This window comes from Mandrillus leucophaeus, unplaced genomic scaffold, assembly GCF_000951045.1.
Source record: "Mandrillus leucophaeus isolate KB7577 unplaced genomic scaffold, Mleu.le_1.0 Scaffold257, whole genome shotgun sequence".
Taxonomy (NCBI): domain Eukaryota; kingdom Metazoa; phylum Chordata; class Mammalia; order Primates; family Cercopithecidae; genus Mandrillus; species Mandrillus leucophaeus.
In genome coordinates this window covers 2,552,104-2,564,452 of record NW_012102665.1, presented here as the reverse complement: position 1 = coordinate 2,564,452, position 12,349 = coordinate 2,552,104, and the positions used below count along the sequence as shown (strand labels likewise).

Below are 12,349 nucleotides of genomic sequence, written 5' to 3'. Positions count from 1 at the left end.
GATGAGGGGATGTCAGCTTTAGTTAAGGGGGTGAGGGAAGAGGGTTTGAAGGAGGGACATCTAAGATAAACCTGAATTCTGGGAAGAGACCATCATTCAAAATCTGGGGAAGGGGATTCCAGGCAAAGGGAGCTGTGACAGCACAGAGGTGCCAGTTCAAACCAGGGTGAATTCCACAACTAAGAACAGTGACTATTTGTGTAGTAATTTTATATTTTGTTTTAAATTATATCTGTTAAATTATGTCCCCACAAAGCCTAATAACCCTGAGGGATTTGGGTCTCCAGTTGCAGTGGTGGAAAACTTGACCAAAAGAATGACACCCAGGCCCAGGTTAAGTCCATTGCAGGCTGGACCTCGGAGCTGCGCTGGGCCTGGGCTGCAGCCTCTGGCAGAGTGTGTGCACCCTTCCCTGTGTGTACGCCCTTCGTTGGGTGTGATGGCCACTTCTGTGTCAAGGTCCCACCACCTCTATGCTGACTCCTCTGCCCTCAAGCTCCATCAGGGAAAAAGGTCCCTGCTTCAAAGACCTTCCAAGATCTGGTTCCCCAGCAACCGAGGCTGAGATGGATTCCTAGGGCAGGAGGATTATGGGGCAGTTCCCTTGCAGGGATACCTGGCAGGGAGTGAGGAAATCCAGACCCCACAGAGGGACAGATCCCATTGTCATGCTCTTGCAATGGAGGCCTCAGCTGCTGGGATGCTCTGGAGCTGGCACAGCCCTTCAGAAACTTTCCAGCTTTGAGGCCTCGGCACCCTGTGTTGAGTGGTCATTGGCTCCAGGCTGCCCCAGACAGGGAGGAGAAGTTTGGGTAAAGCAGCTCCCTTCAGCCACCACCAATTCCCAGGGAGGGATTTTGCTGAGAGTGGTCAAGGAAACACCTCCCGGCTGCTGGGAATGGAAGCTCAGTCCTGAAAGGGAATTTCCAACTCACTCCATAGCGTCCACTGCACACAGCTCTTCAGAAGAGATTCTCACAGAGAGAAGAGCCTCGAGAGGAAGTCAGTGTGGGTGGAACTAAGTTTCTAGAAATCTAGGCTCTTAGAATTCTTGATTTGCTATTTCAGAACTTCCAGTGTGTGATTATCTTAATACGTAAGGCCGCAACCAGAAATCAGGAATCACTTTAAGCATTTTGAAAAGAGAACGTTAAATAGAAAGGGTTGGTTACTGAAGGGGATGGAAGAGCCAGGAAGCCAAAAGGAATGTTGAAGCAATTGGAACATCATCAGCGAGGCAGGAAGGCTGTGGGGAGCCAGGCAGGGGCATGAGCTCAAGAACGAGGGCCATCCAGGAGCCGCCAGACCCTCAGGCGAAGGTCCAGAAATGGCTCTATGTACAATCAGGCCTTGCCTGGGCCTCTTCACGGTCAGCTGTGTCCATTAGCCTTTCCAGGTGTCCATGGAAGACCTACCCACAAACCTAGGATAGACGCTTCCTCCAGTCATGCACCAGGTCATAAATCCTTAGTTTTTTATTCTGAAATTGTCCAGAGCCCTTTTCAGTTGGTTTCAGCAGGTACAACTATCAGACAGTCCATAAATCCCATCCGTGAGTAACTAGGAATATTCTGTGCTGAGTAACTAGGAATATTCTGTGCATTGAATGAAGCATGAAGGGAGAAGACATTGGATAAGTGACGAGTACTTAACTGATGACTAGCTTGGGATGCTCACAGCTGATGGACACAGCTGACAGTGAAGAGGCCCAGGCAAGGCCTGGTTGTACAGAGTGCCATTTCTGGACCTTCTCCTGAGGGTCTAGCGGCTCCTGGATGGCCCTCGTTCTTGAGCTCTGCTCATGCTGCCCCCAGCTTCCCCCAGCCTTCCTGCCTAGCCAGTGTTCCGGTTGCTTCAACATTCCTTTCGGCTTCCTGAATCTTCCACCCCCTTCAGTAACCAACCCTTTCTGTTTAATGTTCTGTTTTTAAAATGCTTAGAGTGATTCCTGATTGCTAGTTGGGGCCTTACCTACTGAGATAATTACACATGTCAAGATCTGAAACAGAAAATCAAGAATTCTAAAAGCCCAGATGACTAAAAACAGGAAGTCATTTAGTCGAATCCCTGTCTTTTGATAATTCCCTTCACAACAGTATTGTAAAGTGATTTTCTGGCTCTCTGTTAACTCTTCGCTGCTTTAAACTGGAAACAATAGCTTGGATTTGCAGGGAGGTGGATTTCAGGTTGATTCAAGACAGAACTGTCTGATAATACTATAGACTTCCCAGGGCCACAGATGGCTCCCTGGCACCATTAGCATCTAAGAAGAAACCAAGTGACCAGCCAACATGGTTATTGTAGAATATGCCACCACTGGTTGCTGCAAGATGCTTGATAACTCCTAAAAGTTGTTCCAACTTTAAAATTCCATGATTCTGTAAGTTGCAGCCCTCACTAATCAGATAATACCCACCAGTTAAGTGTACTGAGCCTACAAGCATTTTTAAAAACAAAATTATTTCACATTTTGTCATATAACTAACTGCTGATCCTCATCTTTCTTCTACAGCACAGTAGTACATAAGGCTTCGCAACAAATCGTCAGCTTAAACACAGGCACGGGAAAGCATGTAATAATACTCCGATATTCTTTGTCCTGTTGATGGCACTGAGAGCAAAACAGTGGACAACCCTGGTCTACAGAACAGTGGAGAGACTGGAATTTTATGTTCAAGACAAGGCCTTGCACTGCCAGTAATGCCTAACCAGGGTGTCTAATCTTTGGACTTCCCTGGCCACATTGGAAGAAGAAGAATTGTCTTGGGCCACACATAACATACACTAACACTAATGATAGCTGATGAGAAAAAAAAAAAAAGTCCTCACATAAATCTCATATTGTTTTAAGAAACTTTGGAAATTTGTGTTGGGCCACATTCAAAACTGTCCGGGCCACAGGTTGGACAATGTTGGTATAACACAAGATGCCTCAAAACACAGATTTCAGAAATGCGTGGATTCTGAGTCCTACGTGTTCAGAAAAAAGTAAGATATCCTTGCTTGGAGTCCCTCTGCAAGTACATAAACAAACACATAAATGACGTTATGTTGAAGATCAGTCATGGTTCTTGGTGCTAAATTGGAGAAAGAGGAAAATAAGTCATCCGAATGCTGCTTTCAGTACTGACTGGAAGGATGTATGTGGATTTCCCTTTCCAACTCTTTCTTTCCTCCTCTCTTACCATGAGCAGCGCCAGCAGACACCTGTGTACCCATTTGTGCTCTGTTTGTGCACTGACCTTGTAACATTTTGTTACTTCATGATACTTCTTTATGCAGAGAGGATTAAGTTTTTTCCTTCAGATTTTATGTTTCACCTATGATGTCCCTGATAGTGTCAGTCCCTGGCACATCTGAGCATGAACTGATGTCCACAAGCCATCAACTGTTTGGCATGTCTGACACTGCTGCATATTCACAGCTGGTTAGTTTGGGAAAAAGAAAAAGTCAGGGGTTGTCACAGAAGTATGTAGGGGGAAATCCCAGTTACTTGATTTCCAAATAAAATGATAAAGGGCCACACTGATGTAAAAGCGATAGATAACTTAATTGGATATATAAAGATAGTAATTTTTAAAGCACTTTATTGTGAATGCACACACCTTCTTTCTTTGAAAAAGGAGCTCCAAACCGTAGAAGAGTAGTTGCCTGTATGCTATCATCTTGTTTCTCAGGCCAGAAATTATTCTGTTTATGCTAATTCCTTTAGGAATGAGGCTCTGGCGACAGGGGTCCCATTAACAATGTACTTTTGTTTTATAAGGATTTGCACAAACTCACATTTCTCTACCCTTTATATACATTGTGTATTAAGGATTTTGGCGACTTAGAATTTCTGTCATTTAGAGACAGGAAAATCAACATGCCATCTGCAGTTATACGATGTACTACGATGGATGATCATGATATGCCTTATGAAGTTTACAGAGAATGAGGGCGAACAGGAAAGTCACAGTCATTATTTGTTGTTCTGTGCACACCGTGGTCTTTACTTCTTTTTCTGAAGAGTTCATCACTAACAAGGAAATCACCAGTGACCTTTCCCACACCACTCCGTAGATGGGGTCAAACAACTTCCTTTCCCTTTCATGTAAACATACGGCCACGGCACTCACCTAAGACATTTGGCACAGGCTGTACTTCTCATCATGGTAGTACTTTGAAAAAAAAATTTATTAAATTAACTCAGTGTGGTTTAATTTGAATACTTGTGACAGGACTTCAAGTTGAAAAATTCATAAACCAGAGCATGTTTCCTAATCAGAGCCTCAGAAATTAGAGTCAGTACTCTATATTCTACGCCTTCAGGTTCTTATAGAGTAACCAGAATGAGAGCGAAACACTTCAGGAACTACACCCTCCAAATCAAATTATTCTCTTTCATTATGTTATTGAGACATATTTAAGAAACCTTAACTAATGTACGAAGTTATGGCTGGGACCAAGCTTCCAACCCCATTCTCCTGTAAGTGGCTCAGAAATGTCAAATACTGCTCTGCCTCTTCCAACTGCCACCACATTCTCCCCACAACCCAAAAGACAAATGCATGTACCGATGCTGTCATGAGATTTGTCTTATTTTATTGACAACACTTTGAGTTAGTGTTAACTAGCCAAAACATTCCAGTGATACTGCCATGCTTACTACGAAGCCCTAATAGGGAATTTATTAGCTGTGTAAGTGACAAACATGCATCACAAACAACTTCTATAGAGCTCTACTTGTGTAGTTGCTAAAATGCTGGACACCCACTCCATGCCATACTAGCCCCGCTGCAGAGATAACATCTGTGCCGTTGGATAAAGACCATCCCAAGGAGCCCAGCAAAATACATTCAGACTGTGTAACTCTGTGTTATAGAAGAACAAAATTCTCTTACCTTGCATTGTCGTTTTTGTTGGTTCTGAGAACAGAGGAATGAGCAAGAGGTAGATAAGGTAGACAAAGGAGAGCCCATTGTATCGGAATGCACATGCTGTGGGAGGGAAGAGAGAAGAGAGTGAGAAGGTCATTAACAAAGGCAGGTTGACAAAACCGGGGGTGCATAACAAAAGACGGTCTCAGATGTCACTGGATCAAACAGTCACGTCCTGAATAGATATGTCAATCAAAAAGTAATAAATTAGGTATTTATTCTGTGTTCATCACTGTGTTGAGCATGACGAGAAACAGATAATTAAAATACATCAACACTGGTCTTAAAATCTAACCAAGAAATATGAAGGTAAAAGACAAAGCTATTAAAAATAATAATAGCTACAATAATTTAAGGGATACATAGTATAAAAATATGTAAATTGTGCCACCATACACATAAAATGTTATTAGGGGTGGACTATAAAAGTTCAGACTTCGGCCGGGCGCGGTGGCTCAAGCCTGTAATCCCAGCACTTTGGGAGGCCGAGACGGGTGGATCACGAGGTCAGGAGATCGAGACCATCCTGGCCAACATGGTGAAACCCCGTCTCTACTAAAAAATACAAAAAACTAGCTGGGCGAGGTGGCGGGCGCCTGTAGTCCCAGCTACTCGGGAGGCTGAGGCAGGAGAATGGTGTAAACCCAGGAGGCGGAGTTTGCAGTGAGCTGAGATCCGGCCACTGCACTCCAGCTTGGGCGACAGAGAGAGACTTCGTCTCAAAAAACAAAACAAAAAAAAAGTTCAGACTTCTTTTTGTTTGTTTGTGACTGAGTTTTGTCCTGTTGTCCAGGCTGGAGTGCAGTGGCATGATCTTGGCTCACTGCAGCCTCTGCCTCCTGGATTCAGGTGATTCTCCTGCCTCAGCCTCTCAAGTAGCTGGGATTACAGGAGCACACCACCATGCCTGGCTAATTTTTGTACTTTCAGTAGAGATGGGGTTTCGTCATGTTGGCCAGGCTGGTCTTGAACTCTTGACCTCAGGTAATCTGCCTGCCTCAGCCTCCCAAAGTGCTGGGATTACAGGTGTGAGCCACCGCACCTGGCCTAGTGCATACTTTTTATGTACAATTAAAGTTAAGTTATCAATTTAAAATACTCTGTTATACTATAAAATGCTTTATGTAAACCTCATGGTCACCACAAAGCAAAAACCTATAGCAGATACAAAAAAGACAAAAAGTACAAAATCAAAGCATACCACTAGAGAAAATCACCAAATCACAAAGGAAGACAGCAAGAGAGAAAGAAATGAACAAACTGAAGTACAAAATAATCAGAAAATAATAAACAAAATGATAGTAGTAAGTCCTTGGCTACAAGTAATTACCTTAATACATTGTATACTATTAGGTGATAGTTGCACTAAAAGCCCAAATTTCTCTACTAAGCAATATATCTATGTAACAAAATTGCACTTGTACCGCCTAAACATATAAAAATAAAAAAGAACATTTTGTTCCTCCACTAGGCCCTATTAGGCCAATGGAGAAATCTAGCAATAAAAGGCAAATGTAAGCACACTTAATTTTTATTTATTTTTTATTTATTTTTTTGAGATGGAGTCTCGCTCTGTCAACCCAGGCTGGAGTGTAGTGGTGCGATCTCGGCTCACTGCAAGCTCCGCCTCCTGGGTTCATGCCATTCTCCTGCCTCAGCCTCCCACGTAACTGGGACTACAGGCACCCACCACCATGTCTGGCTAATTTTTTGTATTTTTACTAGAGACGGGGTTTCACTGTGTTAGCCAGGATGGTCTCGATCTCCTGACCTCCTGGTCCCCCCGCCTCGGCCTCCCAAAGTGCTGGGATTACAGGCATGACCCACCGTGCTAGCTAGAATTTTTTAAAAGACCCAAGTATATGCTACCTGGAAGAAACTCACTTCCCATTTAAGAATACACAGAGACTAAAGGTGGAAGGATAGAAAAAGATATTCTATGCAAATGAAAACCAAAAGACACCAGGGATAGTTAGACTTATATCTGATAAAATAGACTTTAAGAACTGTAAAATGAGACGAAGGTCAATATATAGTGACAAAGGGATCAACTGTAATGGTTTTAAATATATATGCACCCAAGACTGGAACATCTACATATATAAAGCAAATATCAATGGATATAAAGAAAGAGATAAACTATAATATAATAATAGCAGGGGATTTCAATATCCATTCTTAGAAATGGACAGACCATCCAATCAGAAAATTAATAAGAAAACATCAGACAAACTACATTTTAGACCAAATGAACCTAATAGACATATACAGAACAGTCTATCCAACAGCAGCAGGATACACATTCTATTTTTTCTTTTTTTTTTATCCGTGATTAAAAAAATCTCCCCTCAAAAATAAATGAAGAAATAAATAAAAGCCCAGGACCTGATGAATTCTACCGAATATTTAAGGAGAAATAATACCAATTCTTCTCAAATTCTTCCAAGAAAATTAGAGAAGAGGGAATACTTGCAAAGTCATCCTATGTGGTCATCATTACCCTGATACTAAAACCAGACAAGGATAATACAAGGAAAGAAAATTACAGGCCAGTGTCCTTGATGAACATAGATGCACAAGTCCTCAACAAAATGCAAGCAAACCCAACTCAGCAAGAAAAGGGCTCCTCCATCATGATCAAGTGGGCTTTATCCCAGGGATGCAAGAATGGTTCAACATACCTATAGCTATCAATGTGATACACCACATTAACAGAATGAAGAACAAAAACCATATATCTTCTCAAAGATGCAGGAAAACTATCCGGCAAAATTCAACACCCTTCATGGTAAAAATTCTCAACAAATTACGTATGGAAGAAATGGACTTCAGTACAATAGAGGCCATATGTAACACACACACAGCTAATATCACACTCATCAGTGACAATTTAAAATTTTTCTTCTAATACCAGAAATAAGACAAGGATGCCTACTCTTGACACTTCTATTCAATGTGGTATGGGAAGTCCTAGACAGAGAAATTAGGCAAGAAAAAGAAATCAATACATCAAAATTGGAAAGGAAGAAGCAAAGCAAATTTGTCTGTTTGCAGATGACCTGATCTTATATAAAGAAAACCCTAAAGACTCAACCAAAAAATTGTTAGAACTAATTAATTCAGTAAAGTTTCAAAATACAAAATCAACACAAGAAAATCAGTAGCATTCGCTATACACTAACAACGAAGTATATGAAAAAGAAATTTTAAAAATCCCATTCACAGTAGCTACAAATAATACTTCGAAATAAAGCTAACCAAAGAGGTGAAAGACCTATAAATGGAAGGATATAAAACATTGATAACAGAAATTGAGGCAGACACAAATACAGCCATGGACCTGTTAGCATCAGCAATGTGTTCTGAGAAATGCATTGTTAGGTAATTTTGTCCTTATGGGAACTGTGTGCTTACATAAACAGAGATGGTACACCCTACTGCACACCTAGACAATATAGTGTCGCCTACTGCTCCTAGGCCAAAAACCTGTGCAGCATATGTTACTGTGCTGAATACTACAGGCAACTGTAATACAATGGCGAGGATTTATGTATTTAAACATATCTAAACATAGGAAAAGTACAGTAAAACTATGGCATTATAATCTTATGGGACCAGCCCCACAGACCGTCAGCATTCCTGCTTGGTGGCGATCAAAGGGCATGGAGATCAAGCCCTGAACAGAGATGTTAGTTGAAATAATAAGAAAAAATGAACTCTCTGAAGGGAAGAGCACTAAAGAGAGGCACAAAGGAGGCAGGTGTTTGTCTTAGCTCTGCCTGCATGTGGGATGAGAGTGGGTAAGGAAACTGGCAGGTAGGAAAGAAAAAAGCAGCAGAAAAATGTGAGATGGATATGAGGAAAACCAGGACAGCCCAGCTTCACAAAGGGAAAGGTTTTCACGAAAGAAGTCCACTGCAACGGGGAGACTGGATTGTCACGACTGCCGGTGAGGATGTCCTTGCAGCCCCTCGCCGAAGGGCTTCAGCCCAGAAGGAAGGAAGGAAGTCAACCTATGGAAGTGCAGTGAACATGCGGCCACAACCAGGAAGCTGGAAGCAAGAAGGGGAGGCCTGGGAGACTGAGCAGAGGACGCCAAGGAACAGACCGGGCCCAAGTGCTCCTGGTCACCGAAGTGCTGAGCATCTGGGCCTTGGGCACAGTCCAGGCTGGGGGGACACATCAGGATGCGAGTGGCGGGTACCCAGACAGGAAGACCAGATCAAGAAGCACTAATCCCAGAATGCAGACAACAGGAGTACAGCACACTCCAGCCAAGGGTCTGAGTTAGGACCCATGGTGCCTGCTTCCATGGCTGATTCTAGAAGTCAGCAAGGAAAGAAGCAAAATGCAATAATTTTATTGCAATAAAAATGCGATAAAGCAAAATGCATGGGAGAAGAGAACAGGAATCAACAAGAAGTTCTTTTTATCCCAAAGGAGTCACACATATATTTGTTGCTTTCTGCACCACTCTCCACATCTCAACCTCCTTTCTTAAAGGTTCAAAGCAGAAAGAAATGTTCACACCACAGATTGGAGTGACAGGCAAATACCTAAAACAGGTGATCTACAAGAAGAACAAAAGCTCGGATTCTCTTTCCAACTGCTTTTCATCTTCTGCTTATTTCTCATCCAGAGTTGAAGTCTTTTATAGAACATTGTAGAGACATTTGGTCATTCATCTGCCAACAAACATGTAGTCAGCACACACTGTGTGCTGGGCGTTGTCCTAGGTGTTTGAGCTACATCAGAGAGCAAAACGGAAATGAGAGATCGCACCCTGCCTTTGGGAGCTGACGTGCTGGTGGGGAGACAGTGGTGAACGATGGGCAAAATCAAAGGCACAGCATGTGGTGTGTTGGAAAGGAAGTGCTATGTCCACAAGAAGGCCAGCCAGAGAAGGGAAAGACACAGCCTAGGGGAGGGGAGGCGTGAAGGGGAAAGTGAGGTTGAAGCCCAGAGGTGAGGGAGGTGATGAGCTGATTGAGTGATTCCTGTCAATTCCCTTTGGGAGAAGCACTCAGGCAAAACAGAAGCAAGCCAGACCCCTCTAACCTGCTGAAGACAGCCCCAAAGAGCCCAGTGTGAAGCAGAAGCTTCCAGGAGGCTGGATCATGCCGGGCCTTGCAAGGGCTCCGAGGACTCTGGTTTTCCCTCTGAGTGGCCGTGGAAGTGATCATTCTCCCCCTGGGTTTGGGGCTGCCTGGCTCCTGCTCTGCTGGCAGCTCCAATTGCCCACCTGTGCCCATCCTGCGCTCCATGCTACTGCAAAGCTACATCGCCTGCATCTGCCCTGTCCTTTCTGAATCAGGCATCTTCCTGTACAGCTCACATGCTTCCCCTCCTGGAAGCTGTCCAGGAGCATACCCTCCTCCAAATGAGATTTCTTTTTTTTTTTTTTTTTTTTTGAGACGGAGTCTCACTCTGTCGCCCAGGCTGGAGTGCAGTGGCCGGATCTCAGCTCACTGCAAGCTCCGCCTCCCGGGTTCACGCAGTTCTCCTGCCTCAGCCTCCCGAGTAGCTGGGACTACAGGCATCCGCCCGGCTAATTGTTTGTATTTTTAGTAGAGACAGGGTTTCACTGTGTTAGCCAGGATGGTCTCGATCTCCTGACCTCGTGATCCGCCCATCTCAGCCTCCCAAAGTGCTGGGATTACAGGCGTGAGCCACCGCGCCCGGCCAAATGAGATTTCTTACTCCCTGGTGCCCCCTCAAGCGTACGTCTCATCCAGCACCCCTTGCACGTACTTCTATGTCAGCGGGGCCCTTCCGGGTAGGGCAGAACCTTTGTTATCTCCGTCCTCTCCATACCCACTACTGTATCTGCTCCAGACTAGAGGATCATGCTTACAAAACGAATGAATGCATACAAACAAAATGAAAACAACGTGAGGACATCTAAAAGAAACCGCAGGGTATCAGGGTATGCAGAATTTCTGGTGGCAATGAAAACATCCCAACTGACAGGGCCGCAAATAAAAACGTAATAAATGAGAACATTTCTCTTTTTTTTTTTTTTTAGCCTAGGTGAGATTTTTTAATGTTAATCCATGTTGGACAATAAAATTACCTAATTCTGCCAATTTCTGGGTCGAGAGAAAAATAAAAGTCACTCGTATGATTGTACCATCTTAAAGAGCATGCACAGTGCATGTAACTATTCACTCATGTAAGAGCTCATACTAATGTGCTTACTGTGTGTCAAGCCCGGATCTAGGCCTTTCATGTCAATTAACTCTTGCAGTTATTATCCTCATTTTACAAAGTCTGTCATTTCTTTCTACATGTGAAGAAGCAGGCCCAGTGGGTACAGCTGTGTAGCCGGGCTGAGGTTCGTGCCCCTGCAGTTGGGATCCTGAGTCTGCTGTCATCAAGAAGCGCATGACCTCACCACCATACCACATCCTTATTCTGTGTATCTTTCTCCCCAGTTAAATGTCAAGGGCTCAGTAAGGCTGAGGCTGGGCTAGGATTACAGGTGTGAGCCACCACGTCCAGGCAACAACTGCTGCTTTATCAAGTGTGATGTTGCCTCAGACCCCTTCGCGCACCCTCCGCACTTAGCACAGGGCCCTCTGTGAACATGATGGCAAATGCTCTGAATGTATGTTGTTGTTTCAAACTTTTATAACTTTGCTATGTAAGCCTTTATATTATTTGCAATCAAAATGTGTATATTAAGGAAGATTTCCTATGATTAACTTCGGAGGTGGGAGAACAGAGCCTGGTCTTGGTTTCCCACATCACAACCTTTTAGTTACAATTATTTATAGCAAAGTCCAACAAGCTATGGTGAGGACAAGGGTGGCCCAGGGTCAGGGGCGGCCTCTAAAACCACCCCCAGTGGTCCCCATCTCCTCGTGTTCACATCCATTTGAGCAATCGCCTCTTCCTGAGTGTGGGCTGTACCTAGAGATTCACTTCTAATGAACAGACTACAGTAAAAGTATTGGGGTACCACTTCCACGGCTAAGCTACGAAAGGGCTAAGGCTTGTCTTGAGCATCCCCTCTCCCTTGCTCACCCTGAGGGAAGTCAGCTGCCGTGACATGTGTCCTGCGGAGAGGCCCGTGTGGCAAAGGACTGAGGTTTCCACCCAAAAGCCACTCGAGTCAGCTTGGAGGCAGGTCCTCCTCTGACAACATGCTCACTCGAGTGCCCCTGGATTGCAGCCGCAAGAGACTCTGTGCCAGAGGATGCAGCCAAGCCACATCTGGAGTCCTGACTCCTAAGAACTCTGAGACGGTGTGTGTTGTGTTAAGCTGCTAAATGTATGCAGCAATTTGTATGCAGCAATAGATAACTAGTGAGTGCACAAACTAAAAAATAAATTAGGGCCGGGCACGGTGGCTCACGCCTGTAATCCCAGCACTTTGGGAGGCCAAAGTGGGCAGATCACGAGGTCAGGAGATCGAGACCATACTGGCT

The 12,349-nt window shown here is 44.0% G+C and overlaps 1 protein-coding gene across 1 annotated transcript in view; it reads right to left on the bottom strand.

The window, feature by feature from the left end:
- PIEZO2 (piezo-type mechanosensitive ion channel component 2) overlaps positions 1 to 12,349 on the bottom strand; it is a 478,725-nt gene that overhangs the window by 389,878 nt on the left and 76,498 nt on the right. The window contains exon 2 of the mRNA XM_011983927.1: positions 4,884 to 4,979. Coding sequence (XP_011839317.1) covers positions 4,884 to 4,979 — 96 coding nt within the window. The remainder of the gene's footprint in view (positions 1 to 4,883; positions 4,980 to 12,349) is intronic.